General features: G+C 39.7%; 1 protein-coding gene across 1 annotated transcript; it reads left to right on the top strand.

The window, feature by feature from the left end:
• Positions 1–1688: 1688 nt before the first annotated feature.
• LOC124282707 (sodium-dependent proline transporter-like) lies at positions 1689–23777 on the top strand. Its single transcript, XM_046718727.1, has 11 exons — positions 1689–1749; positions 4094–4225; positions 5966–6314; positions 11067–11199; positions 12016–12150; positions 13181–13284; positions 14494–14618; positions 16174–16286; positions 16849–16977; positions 23397–23496; positions 23674–23777. The coding sequence occupies exons 1-11, from the start codon at positions 1689–1691 to the stop codon at positions 23775–23777; spliced, it is 1485 nt and encodes a 494-aa protein (XP_046574683.1).
• Positions 23778–27531: the final 3754 nt, after the last annotated feature.

Below are 27531 nucleotides of genomic sequence, written 5' to 3' on the forward strand. Positions count from 1 at the left end.
TCTGCGTCCGGCGCTGTATCTGTTATAATGCAATTATAAAAGGCGACTAACGCCTTTCCAGATTCTCAATAATTCTCAATACCAGATCGGACTCTGTTACCTCCATCTATTGCTTGATTGTCTGGCTTGTTTACAGGCTACCGTAGAACGGCAGGATTACTTCGTTTTCATTGCAAGTTGTGTGAGTGGAGGATGCTATGGGTTAGGGCAGGACACAATGCTTACTCTCTTTGCTAAAACCTGGCGTCATCGTCTATTACTGTAATGTTTCGCACTTACATTTGCCCTTGACAGTAAATGGAACTTGACATCTGACTGGGCATTTTTGGCACTGACGTTCATCTCGACTTGTAAAGATTATTCACCAAAAGGTGGGCGGATCCCTCTCCACCATGCCAGTGGCACCTGACATAATTACGTACATGCAAGTCAGTTGTCCAACTAAATGATATGAGAACATACGGAACAAGTCTAAATACAGAATTGCACCTGACAATACGTTTCTCACTGAAACATTAAACTTGGAGACCAGTGAAATCAGGGTCAGAATTCATCTTCAGTAACCCACGTTTACCGTAAGAGTCGACTATCGCGATCGGGTGGTCAGGCTCGCTGACTTTTCTTTCACTTTTTAGTACACCAGGGTTACATGTGATACAGAAAAGGTATATTTACGGACACAGTTTCTGTTACATTTAATAAAGACAAATTCATGGACTAGGTTACATAGTGGCATTGTGGCAACCACTGCATGTGCTGGATTGACTATAAAAAACATACGGCTGTGTTCCTCATGAATGAGTCTTTTCATTGTATTGACTTGATTTACTCAAGTCTTTAATGAGTTGCTGGTCGACTCAACTTGAGATGTACTCGCAAGGGCAGGTGCAGACTTCGGAATCTATTCCAATCAGAAGGGGAATTGTCCCCCAAACTAGTCCGTCCATGACACAAGCTTCGGGAAATCTGGACTCTTCTGTAAAACCAATAGTCCTTCACCATGGTGTTTTTACACACTATTTGTGTAAAAGACTGAATATGTCCCTTAGGCAATTTACAAAACATATAAACAGTTTTGCAATTTTACAAACTGACTGAAAAATCGGTCCATTTTATTTATTATGACAGTTAATTCCAAACCTTATTACTAGTAAATTTCATTACAGTGACTGAAAATGATAGGCTTGAGAAACCCAAAACCTTGTGTGATATATTATTCAGGCTTCTAATCCAAGGAAAATTATTTTTTTGTTTTGTTTTAAACCAAGTACGGTATATTCAGCAACAAAAGTTCTTGTGACGCTATTAAAAATGGTGTAGAAAAACACAGTTAATACGAAGTTAATACAAACACAGTAAACACTTTTATTTCATAGAACACACATTTCACCTGCTAATGACAACCTTAATTTCGGATTAGTGACAATTTCATAGGGCAAAACACCAATCTGAATGCTTAGGGGGTAAAATGAAAACTCCCACTATAATACCGGGTATGACCAGCAGCAGAGTTGATACAGGCAACACATCTCCGTCGCATGGAATTAATCAGTCGTCTATGACATCGTTGTGGGATTTTGTCCCAGATCTCACGAAGACGTTGTTGCAGTTACTACAGCGTTACAGGCGGATTTGGTGAGCGTCGCAAGCGTCTTTCCATTTCATCCCAAACGTGCTCAATAGGCGACATGTCCGGTGATTTAGCTGGCCAGGGAAGCACATCAACATTGTTCTGTTGCCGTATGAACGGTAAAACGTCTGGCTGGAGAACCTCATCCCGATATCGCTGCCCTGTCATATTACACATGTCATCGGTTCCCAGTTGCGGAGATCAATGCTCATGCTGTTGATTACTGGATTGTCTTGTCTAGACTCGATTATGTACAGACCGCCGCCATATAGGTGGAATATTGCAGAGTGCGGCGTAAAACTAAACTCATTCACGTGTACACGATCTTCTCTCCCAGGGATTCCCTCCCTGCTGCCATGCCGACCAGTTTCAATCACTGAAGCATGGGATATCTGTTATCATAACATACCATCGAATAAAAGAGACTAACCCCGTTCCAGATCCCCAACTATTTTCAATAACAGAGGGGCGGTGGGGTATCCCAGTGGTTATAGCTTCCGCTCGTAACGCCCACATGGGTACAATGGGTGAAGCAAGTTTTGGTGTCCCGCGCCGCGATCATAGCTGCGTAAAACCATACTCACTCACTCAATAACAGATCACCTGTTTGTATGGTTTGTTAACAGGCTACTTTAGCACGGTAGGATTACTTCGTTTTCACTGCAAGTTGTGTGAATGGCGGATGCTATGGGTTAATGCTTACTCTCTTTGCTAAAACCTGGCGTCATCGTCTATAACTGTAATGTTTCGCAGCTACTTTGCCCTAGATACTAGATTGGACTTGACTTGGTATTTTTGGCACTGACGTTTTATTTCGAATAATACCAGATGTTCACCAAGGTGGCACCCGTCATGATTAAGTAAATACAAGTCAGTTGTTCAACTAAAAAATATGAGAACATACGGTACAAGTCAATATACAAAATTGCATCGGACAATCAGTTTCTCACTGATAGGAGACCCGTGAAAATCCGGGTTAGAATTGGTCTTCAACAATGATCGTGTTGATCATAACACAAATCTGCAGGTAATTTTGGGAAATATTAACCCACTCACGATATAGCGACAGGTATCTGCCATCTCTACCAAATAGTTTGTCCTTTGTGGAAATGGTTTAGGCGCTTTTCTTTACACTGCTGAGTTGTTATGGATGTGGCACGGCATACGTAGAGGAGACCGGGGTCAATTGTAACAAGGGCGATTACTCTAAAAGTTTTCGCTCAAGCATAGTGTAGATAGTAGAGTTATTTCCCTTTACTTTCCTGCGGTACTCATCCAGGCGTTTTTCATCTGCTCGCTTATAGCGAGATACAGTTGACGAAAAATCATTTTTCACATAGGTAAGTAAATTTTTCACAAAACGTATTAAACCGTTCTTAATGCAGTAAATGGTGTTTGGTATGAAATTAACTTTTCAAGTGTAACATTTAGATATTACGACATATTTGGAAGTAGAAATATTTGAGAAGCCCAGGTTGTTAGCCCAAGGTAGCATGAAATATGGCTACTGACATCAGGGGCAATTGTAACACTGTGTTACAGTTGCCCCCATGTAATTTTCCCTTGTGTTATGATAATAAAGCAAATTATGATGAAGGTTTTATGTTAGTTCTTTACTAGGTTTATCATAGTAGAACATTTTCAGTGTTATGTTGATAGTTTTAGCCTCGGGTGAAAGTTTTTGATGTAAGTCTTTGTATTATTTTTTGGGCATACCAATACATGAATTTTAAACGAAAAACATTTTAAATGTCGGTGGTGATAAAGGTTTATTGTTAATCCATTTCCACCTCAACTGATCAAGATAACATCTTTCCACATTTTATTTTGATTTTATTTGGAAAATAAACAAATTGTTACATTTGAACCTTCTTTGTTACAATTGCCCCATCCACCTGTTACAATTGCCCCGTGCTAGGGGTCAATTGTAACACTTGTAGTCATTGCATTTGATACGTAATAACTTTGTAAACACATGATAGTGAACTTGAAACGACACTGAGGTTTAAAGCCAAGAAGCCAATGTACTAGTTAGTACCGATTAACTTTGTGAGCGGTCGTCTGGGATCGAACTACAAGAAGTTAAGTAAAACGTGTTACAATTGACCCCGGTCTTCCCTACCCTTTTCACGAAGGGAGCGGTGGGGTAGCCTAGTGGTTAAAGCGTTCGCTCGTCACGCCGAAGACCCGGGTTCTATTCCCCACATGAGTACAAAGTGCGAAGCCCATTTCTGGTGGCCCCTGCAGTGATATTGCTGGAATATTGCTACAAGCGGCGTAAAACTAAACTCACTCACTCACTTTTCACAAACACCTGGCTCCATCACTGACTTTCAGGGATACTCTCACATACGTTTCACCACTATTTTACCTTTCACAGCTCCTGGGGTATAATTCGGTGGATTACCGAGACTAGTTATCCACACACGTTCACGTTTTATATTTGGTACGATGTACTTGCAGGAGCCTTTCTGATCCCCTTCGTTATTTTCCTGGTACTTTGTGGCCTACCTCTCTTCTTCCTGGAGGTGTGTCTGGGCCAGTTCTCGGGGAAGAGCGCTCTGCACATCTGGGCATTGTGTCCCCTTATGAAAGGTGAGTCATCTTAACCATTGAAGCCCAGGGCCTAGATTTTCGAAGCTCTCTTAGGGCTAAGACAGTCGTTAGTGCCATACATTAACATTAACTTACGACTATCTTAGCGCTAAGAGAGCTTCGAAATCTAGGCCCTGCAGTCGTACCTCCTATACTGCTGGGCCTAGATTTTCGAAGCTCTCTTAGCGCTAAGATAGTCGTAAGTTAATGTTAATGTATGGCACTTACGACCATCTTAGCGCTAAGAGAACTTCGAAAATTGAGGCCCAGGGTCTAGTTTTTCGAAGCTCTCTTAGCGCTACGATAGTCGTAAGTTAGTGTTAATGTATGGCACTTACGACCATCTTAGCGCTAAGAGAACTTCGAAAATTGAGGCCCAGGACCTAGATTTTCGAAGCTCTCTTAGCGCTAAGATAGTCGTCAGTTAATGTTAATGTATGGCACTTACGACCATCTTATCGCTAAGAGAGCTTCGAAAATCTAGGCCCTGTAGTATAGACTTACGACAGTCGTAGCGCTACGAGAGCTTTGTGAAACGGGGCCCAGGGTGCTGTTGTACAAAATAACTTTGTTGTACAACGGCGACTGTACAAGAGGGCGATGGGGTAGCTTAGTCGTCACGCTGAAGGTAATGTGCAAAGCCTGGATTATTCGGAATGAAGCTTAAAGCGCAGTACATCAATACGCATTTAGTCACTCACTCACCCTTATTAAGACGTTTCCACACTTAACTTCTGTTTTCTAAAAAAACCAAATCCCTCAGTTAAAATTATGTCTTTAACCTCACTTCTCTTAAATGCATTGGACTATAGAAAGTGAACGGCGTTACTTATAACGGTTCTCTTGTCTCTACTCTAAATATCTTCGTGGGGAAATCCTCATAAACTTAGAATCAGAGTGAGTGACTTTAATTTTATGCCGCTTTTAGCAATATTCCAGAGATAAGGGAATGGGCTTCTCACATTGGAAATCGAACTCGGTCTTCGGTGTGATGAGTGAACCCTTTAACCACTAGGCTAACCCACCGCCCACTTAAAATGAGAACTTAAGGTAATTCGATATTCAGCAGTCCAGGCTTGTAATAAGATTCGACCATTTGGAAATAGGATTAGGCTCACTGGCTTGAATTCTACATATCTCAAGAGCGTAGATCGATGCTGATGACGTCATTTACGGACAGTCGTTAGTTATCTGGAATAGTGCTCAGTGCGGCGTTAAACAACAACAACACACACGCACACGCGCGCGCACGCAAATCGTTTTTTTTGAAAATACAGTTAAGTACTGTCATAAGGAACTGTAGGGGCCAACAGTTTCAGTTCTTAATGACCATAGTTTGTTATACGTATTTCGGCTTAAATAAACAGGCCCCTGGGACCCTTGGGACCACCTGCCCCTTTCCCTCACCCTCCCAAAACAAACGGAAACGGTTCGTTATATCCGTTAGTTCGTCATAAGCGTGTTCGTCATAAACAGGGGCGGTGGGGTAGCCCAGTGGTTAAAGCGTTGGCTCGTCACGCCGAACACCCGGGTTCGAATCCCCACATGGGTGCAATGTGTTAAGCCCATTCCTGGTGTCCCCCGCCGTGATATTGCTGGAATATTGCTAAAAGCGGCGTAAAACTAAACTCACTCACTCACTCGTCATAAACATTTACAGTATACTGAATCTCTGTATGACAGCTGAGAGAACTTCTATTTGGGCTTTTCTCTTATTGTATGTTAATTCTGTTTTAAAAGGTCTTGGAATTGGAATGGTTCTTCTCTCTGGCCTAACATGTGCCTATTTCACCACGGTCCTGGCCTGGTCCATCTATTACCTGGTGAGGTCCTGCTCGCCCACCCTACCGTGGTCAACATGCGGCAACCGGTGGAACACCGACCTGTGTGTAACCAGCATGAGAGTTCTACAGAACCATACTGTTTTCCCATTTTCCAACACTACGTGTCCAGATAACGAGGCCAATGTCACCGATGTAGACGTTGCGACGTTGTGTTCCTACATTGATAATGCAGATGCTGACGTCAATGGTGCTACCCTCTGGTCGAATACAACGCTCTCTCACACAGCAGCTGAAGAATTTTGGCAGTAAGATACTCGTGAATGATCCAGTAGTGTGTTTATAACTTATAATGTTCGAATACGTAAGTATATAATAGCATTACATCGTTTAGGGGCGGTGGGGTAGCTTTAGTGGTTAAAGCGTTCGCTCGTCACGCAGAAGACCCGGGTTCGATTTCCCACATGGGTACAATGTGTGAAGCCCATTTCTGGTGTCCCCCGCCGTGATATTGCTGGGATAATGCTAAAATCGGCGTAAAACCAAACTCACTTACTCACTCACTCATTACATCGTTTATTAGGATATGATCGGTAAAAGAGGGGTTGATTTCAGTATTTCCGTTACATCGCGGAGAAGTGAGTCAGTTTAGTTTTACGCCGCTTTTTGCAATATTCCAGCAATATCACGGAGGTGAAAACCAGAAACAGGTTTCGAAGGGAAATCGAACCCGTGTCTAGGGTGTGACGAGCGAACACTTTACCCACTAGGCTACCCCACCGCCCCGGATGAGAGAGGACAGAGGGATACAAGTCTCAGATGTTTTCCGCTTTGTGAGAGTGAGTGTAGTTTTACGCCGTTTTTAGCAATATTCCAGCAATATCACGGCGGGGACACCAGAAATGGGCTTCACACATTGTACCCATGTGGGGAATCGAACCCGGGTCTTCGGCGTGACGAGCGAACGCTTGAACCACTAGGCTACCCCACCGCCCCGGTTTTGTAAGATCATTTAAGGGTTCTGTATTGACACTGGGATAATTACAAACACACCAGTATAAATACAGCCCATAAATACAAGCGAACCTTATGAAATCTGAAAACACAATTTATAACCAAATAACTCAGTACGCCGTTATGCCAGTAGTTTCATTCAGAAATATGTTTTAATCAATAAGAACTCATTATATATACATGTCTTAGATATGCAGCTGAAGGTGTTCTAATATTTGTTGTTTGTTCTAATATTTGATATTGTGTGTTCTGTCTTCGCTCGACAAAAATATTCCCCAAAATATTCACGATCCTAACTTCTGCTTTCAAAATGACACATATCTTTTTCTATTATGCGTGCCTGCTACATAATATCGCATCACATATAACGTACAAACTTAAATGAAAAATATATAAATAAACTGACCTACAAAAGAAAGTACACGTCAAATATTTCCCCACAACAACGTTAATTACTCTGTGGTATTTTGGCAACGCGAACGATGTTTGTGGCTTGTAAGTCACAATCAAAACGCTTTTCAAAATATCTATGTTGGATATTATAGAGAATAACCCCAAACAACAGATGTGTACTTTCTTTGTACGTCAATTTATTGTCATACGTCATAAGTGTCCGGTAGAAGTACAAATGTTGATATATATTTTCACGTATTTTCTACATAATGTTTGCATTGCAAATATATTTTATATGCATTTCAAAAGTATGTTAACAGTTGGATAAACAGTGCTGACAAATATTAATGGTGTTTAGTTTGCAAATGAAATAATCACTTAACATTTTTGAAATATATAGTAATTAACTGCTGAATATTATGTACATGTTTACTTTGCACCATCTGTTACATTTACAATGTGTTACGCTCTGCCTCACCTACTTTCTCCATACATAGGTCCATTTCATTTAAAATTTTCGAAATATATTGTAATTAACTTCTGAATATCATCACTCATTCTCAATGTAAGTGAACAATTGCATATAGGTATTTTAAAAAAAAATCGAAAGTTGGAATAAGAGGTTGTAAGTTCCATGGTGCAAAGGTCACGTATATTTTAACTACGTTTATGAATTTTTAACATCCAATTCAAACCTAATGGTTTATTATCGTTTTCCCAAAATTGTAATTTATGAATTTTTTTTATACTCTCCCAAAAAAGAAACGCATATAGGAATTTCAACTGTATTTTTATGTTTATTTTGAAACATCTTGTAGGCTTTATGAGTCAATGAAATATAGCGAAATTGCACACTGGGAATGCAGACTTATCCGTCTTTGGCACCAACTCGAGGAAAGTCAGTTTGAGTGTCACATGGAGACGTGTGGTGGCGCTGAAGTCAATACCTCGTGTGACCACCGTGGGCATCCAGAACTGCACGGCATCGCCTCGGCATCGAACAAATAGGTCTCAGAATCTCTCAGCCCACTCTGCCTGTAGTGCCTGTGCGAGTTGCTGAAGTGTCTGGGGTTGAGGGTTACGGCAACGCACCCGTCTGTCCAGGGCATCCCACAGATGTTCGATCGGGTTTAAGTCCGGTGATTTTGAGGGCCAGGGGAGCACATTGATGTTGTGGTTCTGGAGGAAGTCTCTAGTGTGACGTGCTGTGTGGGGCCTGGCATTGTCCTGTTGAAACAACTCCCTCTGGCGATCAATGATTGGAAGGAGGTGTGGGCGTAGGATTTCGTCACAGTACCGTTGAGCTGTCAGGTTGCCCTGGATCATCACCAAACCACTTCTCCTACGGCAGGTGATTGTCCCCCACATCATAACACTTCCCCGGCCGAATCTGTCCACCTGGGGAACGCAATCGATGGCGAAACGTTCACGTCGACGTCTGTACACCCGCATTCTTCCATCGCGTCGTTCCAATAGAAATCGTGATTCATCACTGAACCAGATTCTACGCCAATTCGGTAGGTTCCAGGCCTGAACGTTGGTGCACCATTGAACTCAATGTCGACGATGTTGTTGTCGAAGCACAGGGCCAAAATAAGGTCTTCTGGCACGTAAACCAGCCTCTCTCAACCTGTTCCTGACGGTCTGTGCAGAAAGCCTCCTCAATCCGGGTATTTGTCGAGCGGTACTGGTCGCCGTAGCTGTTCGATGACGCAGGTGATGTACCCGGATGTAGCGATCCTGCGCCGCAGTGGTCGCTCGAGGTCGCCCACTACGAGGGGCATCTGCTACCGCATTCTGCCGGCGATATCTCTCCCAGAGCCGTGAAATGGTGCTTTGGTGAACATTCATGCGTCGGGCAACTGCACATTGAGACTGGCCAGCTTCAAGCAAACCAATGGTGATATGACAGTTGGCTTCACTTAGACGTGGCATTTTGCGTTCGTCAACAATATTCCAAATACAGTTAAAATCGACAGACAGCGATCAACCTTTTATACCCATCATTGAGACTATCTGATCCCAAACTTTCACGTGCATTGCATGTGAATTGTGTATTCTGTGACACTACACGCCGAAATTGAAAATCATGCTGTTAAATACGGGTATTTTACGGATGGTGCGTTTTGTTGAGTTGTTTCAAAACATAAACACCATAGGACTCATAAACAGAACAAAACCTTTTGTGAAATGAATCACGTTTTAATTCACTGCTACATGAAATTGCTTTTTTTCATGATGCGTTTCTTTTTGGGGAGAGTATATCTATAATGAGGGTTGATGTAGGTTTGACTGCATATTACGTTATGACTATTGAATTTTACGTTATGAAAAACATTTATGTTCGTGGAAAAACATTTATGTTCGTCTTTTAGCATAAACTACACCTAAGTAACCTCAAACCGATAACACTCATTGTCGGTTAGGGCAAATTCCGAATATAACGTTTACACAGCATTAAAGATTTCCTCATATTTACAGATTCATATTACAGGGGCGGATACAGCTTTTTGAGAAAGGAAGGGTGCACACTATTGAGGAGAAGGGGGAGCACACTTCATTTGCACCCGAGTTTCAATGGTCATTTAATAAACTTGCGAGACAAAAGGGGTTGGTGTGTATTACGTTATACCATCGTTCATCACTTGACATACTATCGTATTGTCGAGTGCGCTAACCCACCTGTGCATGTTGCAACCTTTTTTGACAATTTATCCCTCTGGATTTAATGTATATAGCCGACAATTTATATATAACGTAATATACATAACGTAATATACATAACGTAATATACATAACGTAATACACATAACGTAATACACATAACGTAATATACATAACGTAATATACATAACGTAAAATACAATGACGATGTTCGTTGGCAGCCAACTGATATACTTGGCATGATTTTGCAGATTTCTCCATTTGCTGGCATCATTAGCACCTAACCAACCCATAGTATGATTTGACGCATGTTTATTTTCTCCATTTTGCGAGAAAGGGCATAACGTAAAATACACCCTTAACCATAAGGTTATATCTAAATATAGAAAGTTGTTAAAGGCACCATATGATATGAAACGTTTTGGTTTTCTTTTATTCCACAATTAAATAAACTAACTACGCGATAATACAGATGTTCACTGCCAGTTAGAATTGAATTTCAGCTTAATTTTAGTCCATAACGTAAAATACATGAAACATAGAACATTTCATTTTTTAGTGAAATTTAAGAAAATGCTTAACAGTATGACTTCCTAAAAGTTGTCTAAATAGATCTTGCCCTGTCATTTCACACTTGTTTCCGATTCCACAACTCAGCATGTCATCTCACTAACGCCGTCGATATACTATCTCCTGTAGGGGGCACTCCTATTTTGACAAGTTCTCTCTTAGCTGGGGCATTTCTCACAAATATGGACTGCAAAGTGTGACAGTAAAGTTAATTATTATGTTGCCACTTCAATTTTAAAATAAATCAATCATATATTGTAACGCTTTAATCAAGCATTTACTGGAACATGTATTGTATATGGAGACGACGTGAATTTGTAGTAATTGTGCACTTCTATTGAGAATGATTGTCATGCACATGCACCATCTGATACATTTACAATGTGTTACTTACTGACTCACTTACATCCTTCCTACAGATACAACACCCTGGGTATTTCCCGTGGCCTTGAGGAGGTCGGCCACATCCAGTGGCATCTGGCCCTGTGTCTTCTGGCGGCATGGTCCATCATCTTCCTCTCTGTCATCAAGGGAATTCATTCCGTCGGAAAGGTCACGAAACGATTATAATTCCCTTATTATTTTAATGTGACATTTCTTCAAATGTGACATCCTTTAAACTCTGTTGTGATACCGATACACAATGTGAAAGAGACGAATATTTACCATGTGTGGAAGGCCAATATGAATATTTGAATGCAACAAATGCATAGGCCAAATGTAACCTTAAATAAACATCGTGAAAAGTCTAACCCGTGAAGATCCGGGTTAGAATCGATCTTCAGTAACCCATGCTTGTCGTAAGAGGCGACTAACGTGATCGGGTGGTCAGGCTCGCTGACTTGGTTGACACTTGTCATCCATAGGCGGATCCTAGGGGGTGGGGGTGTTTGCAGGGGTGCGCACTCCCCCCTATTGTCCTGAAAGTTTATTAAATGACCATTGAAACTCGGGTGGAAATGAAGTGTGCACCCTCCCTTTTCTCAATAGTGTGCACCCCCTTTCTCAAAAAGCTGTATCCGCCCCTATCATCGGTTCCCAATTGTGCAGACCGATGCTCATGCTGTTGATCACTGGATTGTCTGGTCCAGACTCGATTATTTACAGACCGCCGACATTTAGCTGGAATATTGCTGAGTCTTGCATAAAACTATATTCACTCACAGGTACAGGACGTGACGTCTACAATCAAATTAGTTATTACCTGTACAGGTGGTGTACGTGGCGATGACAACCACAGCAATTATCAGTGTCACTTTTGTATGTGGTGTACGTGATAGTGACGGTCACAGTAATTGTGAGTGTCACGTTTACAGGTGGTGTACGTGACGTCTACAATCAAATTAGTTACCCTTATTACCTGTACAGGTGGTGTATGTGACGGCGACGATACCCTACATACTGCTGGTGACGCTACTGGTCCAGGGCCTCATGCTTCCCGGGGGCAAAGAGGGAGTTCTCGTCTACCTCACGCCGGACTTTTCGCGGCTCACGGATATACAGGTACACTACACAATCCTTCTAGAAATCAGGAAAAGCTCTAAAGATACAAAAACAAGTTTTGCCTAATTTCAGAAAACTTAGAAAACTTTATATCCAGTGCAGGCTTCAGCTGCCCGCAGTATGTGAAACCCATTTCTGGTGTCACTACGCCGTGTTATTCCTTGACAAGTGGCGGTAGGTTAGCCTAATGGTTAAAGCGTTCAATCGTCACGCCGAGGACCCGGGTTCGATTCCAAGCATGGATACAATGTGTGAAGCCCATTTCTGGTGTCATTCCGTCGTGTACTGGAAGAATGCTGAAAGCGGCATAAAATCATACACCAACACCAGTGCATGAAATAAGGCCGTCCGACCGCCCGAGTCGGTCTACATTTCTGACGGACGGTCTAAATTTACAGCCAGCTAGCCCTATGGTCTGGTAAATTTTTTAGATGTTCCATACATCTGAATTAATTCACCATATTTGGTCTGGTTAAATCCATTTTGGGCTGGTAACATTTTTAAGTTTCCAGCCCTGATGTCTGGCTGGTTTTTGGCTCATTTCATACACTGCCAACACTCACTAATATCAGCGAGTAAGTGAGTTGAGATTTTATGTAGCTTTCAACAATATTCTAGCAATATCGCAAGCAATACAATTCATGGGCTTCACACATACTACGGTGTGTGTGCCATTCAACATGACGAGCGAACGTTCTAACCATGTGGCTACCCCGCCGCCATTAACGTTCAATAAAACGTTCTGAAAACATATACTACTCAGACAAGTGAAGGAATACCCGATTCTTATAAAAGACAGATAGACTATGGTAATGTCAATCAATACAGTGGTCTTTAATTTCTTTTGAACATTAATGATAATTAAGACCTGCATATATTTCGAGTTATCCGTGGATCGATAAAAGAATATTCATTTCTGTCTGAAGCAGTGATCAGGATTATAAAGGGTCTGAATTTAAATAAAATATCGAGATAGTAGCTTTGGCGGTGTACAACACAATGCCTCGATGATTGAAACTAATGGTTTCAGGTGTGGCTGGAGGCGTGTTTACAGGTGTTCTATTCCCTCGGTCCTGCTTGGGGCGGCCTCATCACCATGGCCAGCTACAACGACTTCCACAACAACTGCCTGAGGTAACAACGTTCAGTTGTAGGGCTCCCTTTTGGTAAACACAGAAGAATGTATGCTCTCTGCAACTTTTAGTTTGTTTGTGTTGCATCTACCAATGACATTCACTCTCATGACCAAAGTCCAATTTAACGTGACCTTCGAAGATCCGGTTTAGAATTGATCTTCAACAACCCATAGAGAAGATGCACCTAACGGAATCCATTCTTCACCACTCGCCCCTTTCCGTAACCTCCAACCTTGTCCCGGAATAACACGAGTTGGTCACGAATGAACGGAATCGGGTGGCCGAAGTCAGCAAATTTCCAGCTATATGGCGGAGGTCTGGACAGGACAATCTAGTGATCAACATCATGAGCATCGATCTACGCTATTGAAATACGATGACCTGTGTCAACCAAGTCAGCGAGGCTGATCATTCAATCCCGTAATTCGCCTCTTCCGAAACAGATGGGTATCTGTGAAGAACAATTCTAACCAGGATCTTCTCGGGTTAAATACAATGTAATATTAATATTATAAAGAAAATATATTAAGGAATATTTCTATAACAATTCAAATGGTTACAAGTATCGTTCATTAATGACATGTGATTGTTAAAATACATATTACATAATACGGTTATAATTAGACCGTCACCAGGTAATGTATTCGTAACACATTTCAGATGATGTACTGGAGGCCTATGGCCTTATAAGTGTATATAATAAAGAATGATGGTGACAGGTAGACTACCATTGGCATCATATTAAAGGGATATATAAAATTGGTCGTTCCACGGGACGTAAGTAGCTCAATAAAATGTATTGTCTGTCCTGGAAACGAGGACGTGCGTCCCTTGAACAAGCGGGTTCCGACAACACAAACAACAGTAGATTGTAACCACTAACATGCCAGGGAGGAACTCACATTTTACTCGTACGAAGATGGAAGCAATGCTGATGTGCCTTGACTTACTCACTCACTCACAATGTAGCTTCATATTCAACAGAATGGAATGACTTGGTTGGTTGGTTGGTTGGTTGTTTAACGCCGCACTCAGCAGTATTCCAGCTACATGGTGGCGGTCTGTAAATAATCCAGTCTGGACCAGACAATCCAGTGATCAACAGCATGAGCATCGATCTACGAATGGAAAAGCACTGTCACTAAAGTAAAGTGTACGAATACTGTCCATTGTTTGTATGGTTTATCACGAATAATTCTGATTTCAGAGACGCAATAATTGCGACATTCGTAAGCGAAGGGACCAGCATGTTTGGCGGTCTAGTGGTCTTCTCCATCCTGGGGTTCATGTCCAAGGAGACGGGGGTTCCGGTGTTAGAGGTTGTCTCATCAGGTACACAAATATGTTGTGTTTGTTTTTGCTTATCGCCTAACGCCGCACTCAGCAATATTATGACGGCGGTCTGTTAATAATCGAGTCTGGGCCAGACAAGCCCGTGATTGACATCATGAGCATCGATCTACGAAGTTGGAATACGATGACTTGTGTCAGCCCGATTCCGTTAGTCGCCTCTTACGACAAGCACGGGTTGGTGAAAAGTCGAAAGTACCGTTTGACTGACACTGAAAGACACGTGGCATCATAGTCTGAACTTTAACCCAATCAGCAAGGCGTTTTTTCCCTGCAAAATGCCATCAAATGTTGATCGAATGATGAGTGAGTGGGTGAGTTTAGTTTTACGGCGCACTCAGCAATAATTCAGCTATATGGCGGCGGTCTGTAAATAATCGAGTCTGGACCAGACAATCCAGTGATCAACAGCATGAGCATCGATTTGCGCAATTGGGAACTGATCACAAGTGTCAACCAAGTCAGCGAGCCTGACCACCCGATCCCGTTAGTCGCCTCTTACGACAAGCATGGGTTACTTAAGGCACATTCTAACCCGGGACTTCACGGGTATCGACGTGCTCGAATACCATGTTCTCTTAGTCGCCAGTACACTGTATGCCGACTGATACGGTGTCCTAGTGCCGTCGCTGACGTTGACGTATCCGTTATAAAACGATTTCTCAGATGAATTGTACGGATGTGGCGATCATCACCGGGCTTTGTCCAAGGCCTGTCTGACGTATTGCCTGTTTATCTTAGTCGTTGCATCAGTCTGATGACAGTTGCTCGGGTGCAGCTGAAGGTTCTGACAATGACGGTGTGGTTAGCTCCTAGCTGGGCCATTCCGACAGTATTGTCTCTTTCCATTTGCCTCAAAAGTGGCATATTTTTGGTGTTCTTAGTACTACTATGTTGGTCACGTGTTGCGTAGGATGTTTTATTCCGTCAGTATGCACGTGCATGTCGTGTTACATCACAAAAAGTCGTTTTGGATTTTTTGCGACGTTCAGGCGACTCTAGGTCTGCCTGTACGGGGACGGTCATTCGTTATACCTGTTTGGATGTAAGGAGATGCAAATCGTGATATCGTGCTCAGACTAACATTCAGACGTCTGGCAACAGAAGATTGGTAATCTCCTGCGTGGATTCTTTCAATGGCGATGTTCCGTGTCGCAGCGTCAAGACGTAGCGTAGTCATTTGACCTTGAAACTCCTTCAAAACGTTGTCAGTTCGCGTTGGTTATATTTTCCTGCAAACTTTGTACTTGATTCTAAAAAAGTTAAATGTGGGCTCGATTGCGCTGATTAACGTAAAGTATCCATAGTTCCACAGTATAGGGTGGTATTTATATACTACATTCGGACCATTGCGTTCATTTTCGCAAGTTAGATTTGATGCTCACGACAAGATTTGGAATCTGCCACGCCGATATTCTGAATTACTTGACATGACGGATGGTTTGTCGGTTTGTGACAAGGGTTGGAATCAGAGTAATATACAGAACACTCAAATTAATGCGTAACATGGAACATTTATGTCCAAATCTATCTCCAGGACCCGGATTAGGCTACGTCACCTACCCAGAAGTTCTCACTCATCTTCCGGTCCCCCGGCTATGGAGCTTCCTGTTCTTCGCCATGCTTGTCTTTGTTGCCATAGATACAATAGTATGTACATCTGATGTCAGTATATATAGGGGCGGTAGGGTAGCCTAGTGGTTAAAGCGTTCGCTCATCATGCCGAAGACCCGGGTTCGATTCCCCACATGAAGCCAATTTCTGGTGTCTCCCGCCGTGATATTGCTGGAATATTGCTAAAAGCTGTGTAAAACCCAACTCACTCACTCACTGGTGCCAGAATCCATATATGTTATATTAAACACGATCTGCTATAAAATCGGACATTTAATAAGACATAACAAAGTTTCTCCACGCGCACGAACGCACGCACGCACACAAAGTCTCCTGGCAGTGAAGTGTTTAGAACCTATGATCGTGTGTTTGAATCCGGCAATGTTTCTAGGTTTGTCTGTACCGTGCTCGGCTCTTGGGTTCTATAAACAAAATGGTGAACGTCTCCGACCAGCATCGCTTGTTTTTCCCCCAATCAAGCTGGCACGCGGTCATATAACTGGGTTATTGTCGGAAGTGGCATTAAACCCAACTTACTCACTCACCCACTGATCATGGATGTCCACAAAGGGAGATAATCTATGTATTGTACCTGCAGTTCTCCATGGTAGAGACGTGTATCTCCGCTATGGTGGACCACTACCCAACTTTCATGAGGCATCGCCTTGCTGTCACACTCGCTTATTGCTGTCTGTCATACCTCACCGGACTCATCTTTACAACACAGGTAACACAAGCAGCGACACAGTTGGAAGCTAGTGTGAAAAATATCATCTTGTGATTTCAACCAATTTGCAGCTTCCCGTACCTCCCATGTGTCCTTATCTTCGTACAGACTGTACTTGTAAATGTTCACCCTACTTTCCAACCTGTATGTTTTCTCAGTCTCTCTACATATCTACCTATTTCCTTTGTCGTCCTACCCCTTAACGTTTATCTTAATACCTGTATACAGGTTTCCTTTATCTTCCAACCTGTATATATGTTCCCTTTATCTTCCTACCTGTTCATGTCTCCTTTATCTTCCTACCTGTATATATCACCTTTATCTTCCTACCTGTACATATCACCTTTATCTTCCTACCTGTACATATCACCTTTATATCCTACCTGTACATATCACCTTTATATCCTACCTGTACATATCACCTTTATCTTCCTACCTGTACATATCACCTTTATCTTCCTACCTATATATAACCTTTATCTTCCTACCTGTATATATGACCTTTATCTTCCTACCTGTACATATCACCTTTATCTTCCTACCTGTACATATCACCTTTATATCCTACCTGTACATATCACCTTTATCTTCCTACCTGTACATATCACCTTTATCTTCCTACCTGTACATATCACCTTTATCTTCCTACCTGTATATATCACCTTTATCTTCCTACCTGTACATATCACCTTTATCTTCCTACCTGTATATATCACCTTTATTTTCCTACCTGTATATATCACCTTTATCTTCCTACCTGTACATATCACCTTTATATCCTACCTGTACATATCACCTTTATCACTTACCTGTACATATCACCTTTATCTTCCTACCTGTACATATCACCTTTATATCCTACCTGTACATATCACTTTTATCTTCCTACCTGTACATATCACCTTTATCTTCCTACCTGTACATATCACCTTTATATCCTACCTGTACATATCACTTTTATCTTCCTACCTGTACATATCACCTTTATCTTCCTACCTGTATATATCACCTTTTATCTTCCTACCTATACATATATCACCTTTTATCTTCCTACCTGTACATATCACCTTTATCTTCCTACCTGTACATATCACCTTTTATCTTCCTACCTGTACATATATCACCTTTATATCTTCCTACCTGTATATATCACCTTTATCTTCCTACCTGTACATATCACCTGTATCTTCCTACCTGTATATATCACCTTTATTTTCCTACCTGTATATATCACCTTTATCTTCCTACCTGTACATATCACCTTTATATCCTACCTGTACATATCACCTTTATCACTTACCTGTACATATCACCTTTATCTTCCTACCTGTACATATCACCTTTATATCCTACCTGTACATATCACTTTTATCTTCCTACCTGTACATATCACCTTTATCTTCCTACCTGTACATATCACCTTTATATCCTACCTGTACATATCACTTTTATCTTCCTACCTGTACATATCACCTTTATCTTCCTACCTGTATATATCACCTTTATCTTCCTACCTGTACATATCACCTTTATCTTCCTACCTGTACATATCACCTTTATATCCTACCTGTACATATCACCTTTATCTTCCTACCTGTACATATCACCTTTATCTTCCTACCTGTACATATCACCTTTATATCTTCCTACCTGTATATATATATCACCTTTATCTTCCTACCTGTACATATCACCTTTTATCTTCCTACCTGTATATATCACCTTTATCTTCCTACCTGTACATATCACCTTTATATCCTACCTGTACATATCACCTTCATCTTCCTACCTCTACATATCACCTTTATCTTCCTACCTCTACATATCACCTTATCTTCCTACCTCTACATATCACCTTTATCTTCCTACCTGTACATACCACCTTTATCTTTCTATCTGTACATATCACCTTTATCTTCCTACCTGTACATACCACCTTTATCTTCCTACCTGTACATATCACCTTTATCTTCCTACCTGTACATATCACCTTTATCTTTCTATCTGTACATATCACCTTTATCTTCCTACCTGTATATATCACCTTTATCTTCCTACCTGTATATATCACCTTTATCTTTTTTTCCTCTACATATCACCTTCATCTTCCTACATGTATATATCACCTTTATCCTCGTACCTCTACATATCACCTTTATCTTATTTCCTGTTCAAGTTTCCTTTATCTCCCTACCTGTATATATATATCACCTTTATATCTTCCTACCTGTACATATCACCTTTATCTTCCTACCTGTACATATCACCTTTATATCTTCCTACCTATATATATATCACCTTTATATCTTCCTACCTGTACATATCACCTTTATCTTCCTACCTGTACATATCACCTTTATATCTTCCTACCTATATATATATCACCTTTATATCTTCCTACCTGTACATATCACCTTTATCTTCCTGTATACACCACCTTTATATCTTCCTACCTGTACATATCACCTTTATCTTCCTACCTGTATATATCACCTTTATCTTCCTACCTGTACATATCACCTTTATCTTCCTACCTGTATATATCACCTTTATCTTCCTACCTGTACATATCACCTTTATATCCTACCTGTACATATCACCTTCATCTTCCTACCTCTACATATCACCTTTATCTTCCTACCTCTACATATCACCTTATCTTCCTACCTCTACATATCACCTTTATCTTCCTACCTGTACATACCACCTTTATCTTTCTATCTGTACATATCACCTTTATCTTCCTACCTGTACATACCACCTTTATCTTCCTACCTGTACATATCACCTTTATCTTCCTACCTGTACATATCACCTTTATCTTTCTATCTGTACATATCACCTTTTATCTTCCTACCTGTATATATCACCTTTTATCTTCCTACCTGTATATATCACCTTTATCTTTTTTACCCTACATATCACCTTCATCTTCCTACATGTATATATCACCTTTATCCTCGTACCTCTACATATCACCTTTATCTTATTTCCTGTTCAAGTTTCCTTTATCTCCCTACCTGTATATATATATCACCTTTATATCTTCCTACCTGTACATATCACCTTTATCTTCCTACCTGTACATATCACCTTTATATCTTCCTACCTATATATATATCACCTTTATATCTTCCTACCTGTACATATCACCTTTATCTTCCTACCTGTACATATCACCTTTATATCTTCCTACCTATATATATATCACCTTTATATCTTCCTACCTGTACATATCACCTTTATCTTCCTGTATACACCACCTTTATATCTTCCTACCTGTACATATCACCTTTATATCTTCCTACCTATATATATATCACCTTTATATCTTCCTACCTATCACATATATCACCTTTTATCTTCCTACCTGTACATATCACCTTTATATCCTACCTGTACATATCACCTTTATCTTCCTACCTGTACATATCACCTTTATATCCTACCTGTACATATCACCTTTATATCCTACCTGTACATATCACCTTTATCTTCCTACCTGTACATATCACCTTTATCTTCCTACCTGTATATATCACCTTTATCTTTCCTACCTGTATATATATCACCTTTATCTCTCCCAACCTTGTACATATCACCTTTCTCCTCTCCTACCTGTACATATCACCTTTATATCCTCCCACCTGTACATATCACCCTTTTATCTTATTTCTGTACAAGTCACACCCTTTATCTTCTGCAACCGTGCTACATATATATATCACCTTTATCTTCTCTCCTACCTGTACATATCACCTTTATCTTCCTACCCAAAAATATATCACCTTTATCTTCCCACCTGTATATATATCACCACCTTTATTTTCCTCACCAGGTTATATCACCTTTTTATCTTCCTACCTGTACATATCACCTTTTCTACCCATATCCTTTACCTACCTGTACATATCACCTTTATCTCTGCCTGCATACCTGTACATAATACCTACATATTAATTCTTTATCACTACCTGTACATACCACCTTTTATCTTCCTACCTGTACATACATTTATACCTTGTACATATCACTTTATCTTCCTACCTGTACATATCACCTTATCTTTCCTACCTGTACATATCACCTTTTATATATCCTACCTGTACATATCAATTTTTATCTTCCTACCTGTACATATATCACCTTTATCTTCCTACCTGTATATATGACCTTTATCTCTCCTACCTGTACATATCACCTTTTATCTTCCTACCTGTACATATCACCTTTATATATCCTGGCCTGTACATATCACCTTTATCTTCCTACCTGTATATATCACCTTTTATCTTCCTACCTGTATATATCACCTTTATCTTCCTACCTGTATATATCACCTTTTATCTTCCCTACCTGTATATATCACCTTTATATCTTCCTACCTGTATATATCACCTTTATCTTCCTACCTGTACATATCACCTTTATATCCTACCTGTACATATCACCTTCATCTTCCTACCTCTACATATCACCTTTATCTTCCTACCTCTACATATCACCTTATCTTCCTACCTCTACATATCACCTTTATCTTCCTACCTGTACATACCACCTTTATCTTTCTATCTGTACATATCACCTTTATCTTCCTACCTGTACATACCACCTTTATCTTCCTACCTGTACATATCACCTTTATCTTCCTACCTGTACATATCACCTTTATCTTTCTATCTGTACATATCACCTTTATCTTCCTACCTGTATATATCACCTTTATCTTCCTACCTGTATATATCACCTTTATCTTTTTTTCCTCTACATATCACCTTCATCTTCCTACATGTATATATCACCTTTATCCCTTCGTAATTCCTCTACATATCACCTTTTATCTTATTTCCTGTTCAAGTTTCCTTTTATCTCCCTACCTGTATATATATATATCACCTTTATATCTTCCTACCTGTACATATCACCTTTTATCTTCCTACCTGTACATATCACCTTTTATATCTTCCTACCTATATATATATCACCTTTTATATCTTCCTACCTGTACATATCACCTTTTATCTTCCTACCTGTACATATTATCACCTTTATATCTTCCTACCTTATATATATCACCTTTTATATCTTCCTACCTGTACATATCACCTTTTTATCTTCCTGTATACACAACCTTATATCTTCCTACCTGTACATATCACCTTTATATCTTCCTACCTGTATATATATCACCTTTATATCTTCCTACCTGTACATATCACCTTTTTTATCTCTCCTGTATACACCACCTTATATCTTGCCTACCTGTACATATCACCTTTATATCTTCCTACCTATATATATCAATGCCCCTATATCTTCCTACCTGTACATATATCTTTATATCTTCTTTATATCTTCCTACCTGTACATATCACCTTTTATCTTCTCCTCCTGTATATATCACCTTTTATCTTCCTACCTGTACATATCACCTTTTATCTTCCTGTATACATCACTACCTTTCCTATATATATATCACCTTTATCTTCCTACCTGTACATATCACCTTTATCTTCCTACCTGTATATATCACCTTTATCTTCCTACCTGTACATATCACCTTTATATCTTCCTACCTATATATATATCACCTTTGTATCTTCCTACCTGTACATATCACCTTTATCTTCCTACCTTTTATATACATATCACCTTTATATCTTCCTACCTATATATATATCACCTTTATATCTTCCTACCTGTACCACCTTTATCTACATATCACCTTTATCTTCCTACCTATATATATCACCTTTATCATCTTCCTACCTGTACATATCACCTTTATCACCTTTATATCTTCCTACCTGTATATATATATATCACCTTTATATCTTCCTACCTGTACATATCACCTTTATCTTCCTACCTGTACATATCACCTTTATATCTTCCTACCTATATATATATCACCTTTATATCTTCCTACCTGTACATATCACCTTTATCTTCCTGTATACACCACCTTTATATCTTCCTACCTGTACATATCACCTTTATATCTTCCTACCTATATATATATCACCTTTATATCTTCCTACCTGTACATATCACCTTTATCTTCCTGTATACACCACCTTTATATCTTCCTACCTGTACATATCACCTTTATATCTTCCTACCTATATATATATCACCTTTATATCTTCCTACCTGTACATATCACCTTTATCTTCCTGTATACACCACCTTTATATCTTCCTACCTGTACATATCACCTTTATATCTTCCTATCTGTATGTCTCTCCTTTATCTTCCTACCTGTATATATCACCTTTATCTTCCTACCTGTATATATCATCTTTATCTTCCTACCTGTATATATCATCTTTATCTTCCTTCCTGTATGTATCTCCTGCATGTTTCCTTTATCTTCCTATTGGTATATTTTCCCTTTATCTCCTTCCTGTGTGTTTCAGGGAGGAATGTACATGTTTCAGTTGGTAGACTGGTACCTCTCCTTCATCTTCCTGCTGATGGCGGCATTCCTTGAGTGCACAGTCATTGCCTGGATCTATGGTAAACTCACCATTTGTTTAAACAATTAGTCAGAAGCGAACAATGAGTTCCGCTTCAATAACCATGTATTTTCACGGCTGATTAATGCTTTCTGTTATTATAGTCGTATGTTTAATAACCATAAACTGTTGTTATATTGAAGATGTGAATGGTTTTCTTTTTCTTTTTTTAATGCAGGCATACGAAAATTTTGTGCTGACATCGAGATGATGATAGGACGGAAGCCGCCATTGTTTTCCAGATCACGTGGTGTTTCATCACTCCCGCCCTACTGCTGGTGAGACATAGGTGATATGTGTATAGGTGGCGCTGCGCCGTGGCGACACGTATTCAAAGAGCTCTGTCATTTATTCTTGAGTTTTGTTGTTAAATTGAGTTTATATTTCTGAAGTTGTGAAGATTAGTGCGCAAATGTTGTATTCATCATAATGAAGAAAGCGATGAGCAGTGGGTTAGCGGTAACGTTAACAGGAATCATCCTATTCCATCAGCTCTACTGCGCGACCGCTACAAGTCCGTTGGACGTTATTCAAGATGGTGGACATCCAGTTCCTCAGCATCTCTCTCTACGGTATGAACGCGATCAGCTCTTGCGTTTCAACACTTTCTCATCGGATTACAGTACGCCACTTGATTTAGCAAAGGAATGTTCCAGGAATGATGCTAAAAAGCGGAAAAGAGGTAAAAAAAAAGGGGGGGGGGGAGGTTACACAACGTGTACGAGTAAGGAAAACTCGCCCTCCTCTACCTACAATAGTGCTTTGTCGGAGGCGGAGTGTGCATATATATCAATGAAAGATGGTGCAGTAATTATGTTGTAAGAGATACTGCGTGCACGGAGGATATAGAACTCTTATCCATATCGGTGAGACCCAAGTATTTGCCAAGAGATTTTGGTCAGATATTTATATCGACTGTCTATATCCATCCGAAGGCAAATACAAACAGAGCGGCGGAAATACTGTCTGCTCACATCAGTAAGCTCGATGCCCTTTCACCTGTTGCACCAAAACTGATTCTTGGGGACTTCAACGGCTGTGTGTTAAATAAAGTACTGCCTCATTATCACCAATATGTCACTTGTGAGACGCGGAAAAATAAAAACCTTAGATCTGTGCTACGATAACATAAAAGAGGCCTTTAAATCGTATGTGAAGCCGCTACTTGGTCAGTCAGATCATAACGTTGTTTATCTCGTTCCCCAGTATAGACAAACTATCAAATCACAAAAACCAACAGTAAAATCTGTTTAAATCTGGACAAAAGAATCTATTAATCAACTGAAAGGTTGCTTTGACTGTACAGTGTGGGATAACTTCCGCGAATCATCGACTGATCTGGATGAGCTGAACGACGTTGTAACAGATTATATCAAGTTCTGTATCGATGATATTATTCCTTCAAAAACCATAAAACCTTTCCCTAACAACAAACCTTGGATTAGCATTGAATTGAAAGGACTTCTCAATGACAAGAAGCGTGTTTTCTGCGCAAGAGACAGAACTCGAGTGAAAGAAATACAACGAGATATCAAACGTGTGACTAAAAAATGTAAACTTGATTACCAAAAGAAAATAGAAAAGGAATTTCAAAGTAATAACTTGAAAGCAGCGTGGAATGGAATTAAAACCATGATTGGCAACGACAGTAAATGTAAAGTCCTGAACACTCAAAACATGTCTTATTTGCGAGAGATCTCAATCAGTTCTACTCAAGATTTGATGTACATAACTTCTCTCAGACAAGAAATGCCTTCATTCAAAGCCTACCAGAAGATGATAATTTAGTAATCACCGACCTTGATGTGATGCTAACATTTAGGAAGATTAATATTCGGAAATCAATCGGCCCCGACGGAATACCTGGCATTGCACTACAAGAATGTTGTGAACCGTTGTGCGGGATATACAGAGTGATGTTTCAGATGTCTGTCGACGCCCATTATATACCAACAATATGGAAAACCTCGCATATAATCCCCGTTCCCAAAAAGTCAAAACCTTCGATAATTAATGACTACCGCCCAGTGGCTCTTACTCCAATAATCATGAAATGCTTTGAGAGAATTATCTTGAACTTAATTAAGCAAAATACTGGACATCAAATGGACCCTTTACAATTTGCTTACAGGGCCAGGAGCGGGGTGGAAGATGCACTCATTTCACTGTTACCAGGGATAATCTACAACCGTTATATAGTCTCCCTGCTGTTACATAAGATCTATACTCATCTAGAGAATTCAAACTCTTATGTAAGAATCCTCTTTGCGGACTTCTCCTCTGCTTTCAACACAATCCAGCCACATTTGATGATAAGGAAATTAGTCAACATGAAAGTAAATAGTAACATAATCAATTGGGTAGAGGCCTTCTTAACTAACCGACCTCAACGTGTTCGGGTCAATTCAACACTTTCTGACGTTCATCTTGTGAGTACCGGTGCTCCTCAAGGCTGTGTCCTGTCCCCTGTCCTCTTAACACTCTATACAAATGACTGTATATCTCATTTATCCACCTGTTTGAATTTCAAATTTGCTGATGATGCCGCTTTGGTTGGGTTTATTCGTCAATCAGGGTTAGAGTATAGGAAAAATATTGATGCATTTACGTCATCAGTGCAAAAACAATTTCCTCTCCCTGAACATAAAAAAACCCAAAGGAAATGATAATTGACTTCCGAAGCGGAAAAAACAAACTGAAACCTGTTTGTATTGATGGACAGGAAGTAGAAACAGTAAAAGAGTATAAATATCTGGGTACTATCATTGATAATAAACTTTCATGGAAATCAAATTCACATCGTGTACATAGGAAAGCACAACAGAAGCTCTTCTTTCTGCGAATATTGCGATCATTTAATGTAGACACTAATATCTTAAAATTATTCTACCAAAACATTCATAACTAGTATTTTAACTTTCTGCTTTCATGCCTGGTATGGCAATCTTCCTCTTACACAGAAAAACAAACTTGACAAAATTGTAAACATATCAAGCAAAATTTGCGGCTTCAATTTCGAACCTCTACCTTTGCAATATGAGTCAAAAGTTAAGAAGAAAGCTCTGGCCATTCAATTGGATCCATCACGCTTTTTAAATGAATGTTATAAACTTCTGCCTTCTGGCCGCCGTTTCAAAATCATGTATTACAAAACCAATATAACTTCAAAATCATTTGTCCCATACAGCATAAAACTTCTAAATCTTCCTTCAAAATTGTAATAGTGAAATGTTATATCATGAACTTTGATAATGTTATAATTCAACATTATAATCTGATTAGCTTGGCATTGTGTATATATACTTTAAATTATTTGTTGTTATATGCTTGTATTGGCTCTTTGAATGCAAAACAAATTTCCCTTGCGGGACTATAAAGTTTATCTTTTAGATAGTGTAGGTCAGGTACCTGTGTACCAACTACATCACAGACAACGGTGAACAGTACGGGTATCATTGTCGCCGTCGTCGTGTGATGACACACCGCGAGCCAGGTCACAATAACCACCGGGTCCCCATTTTGTCGACAACTTTTTTTTTTATTTCTTTTTTTATAAATATTGTGTATATGTTTCAAATGGTTTTTTGTTTATGTTTTTTTTATTCAGCCTCGGTAACCACGGTTTTACATAAACCATACAAGTCCACGTGGTCAGGGACTACTGGTTTATAGCCTTAAACTTTTACCAATTAGATTTTCTATTGTAAATCTATCATGAGTGCTTCAACATACACAAACTTTACCTATATATAATTCCAGAGCATATTACAAGTCTATAATGAAAAGCTTCATAGAAACTTTGATATTGGTTTAGTGAGACTTTTATATAGAGTATTTTAAATCCAAATTTAAAAACTCAAATATTTACCAATTATAATTGTAAAATCTAACATGAGTGCTTCTAAATATATAAAATGTAATTATGACCTAAGAAAATTGCATATTGCTGTATCATCATTTTATAGATGTATGTTAAAGGATTGGAGAGAAACTGTTAACATTGATGAAGATATATTTAATCAAATAATTTGGAATA

This window comes from Haliotis rubra, unplaced genomic scaffold, assembly GCF_003918875.1.
Source record: "Haliotis rubra isolate DU_JTF1 unplaced genomic scaffold, ASM391887v1 Scf301, whole genome shotgun sequence".
Classification (NCBI taxonomy): domain Eukaryota; kingdom Metazoa; phylum Mollusca; class Gastropoda; order Lepetellida; family Haliotidae; genus Haliotis; species Haliotis rubra.

Coding starts and splice junctions, on each gene's coding strand:
- LOC124282707 (XM_046718727.1), top strand. CDS start 1,689: ATGTCCGGTGATTTAGCTGGCCAGGGAAGCACATCAACATTGTTCTGT. Junction 12,151..13,180: donor CGCGGCTCACGGATATACAG/GTACACTACACA, acceptor TAATGGTTTCAG/GTGTGGCTGGAGGCGTGTTT. Junction 16,978..23,396: donor GACTCATCTTTACAACACAG/GTAACACAAGCA, acceptor TGTGTGTTTCAG/GGAGGAATGTACATGTTTCA.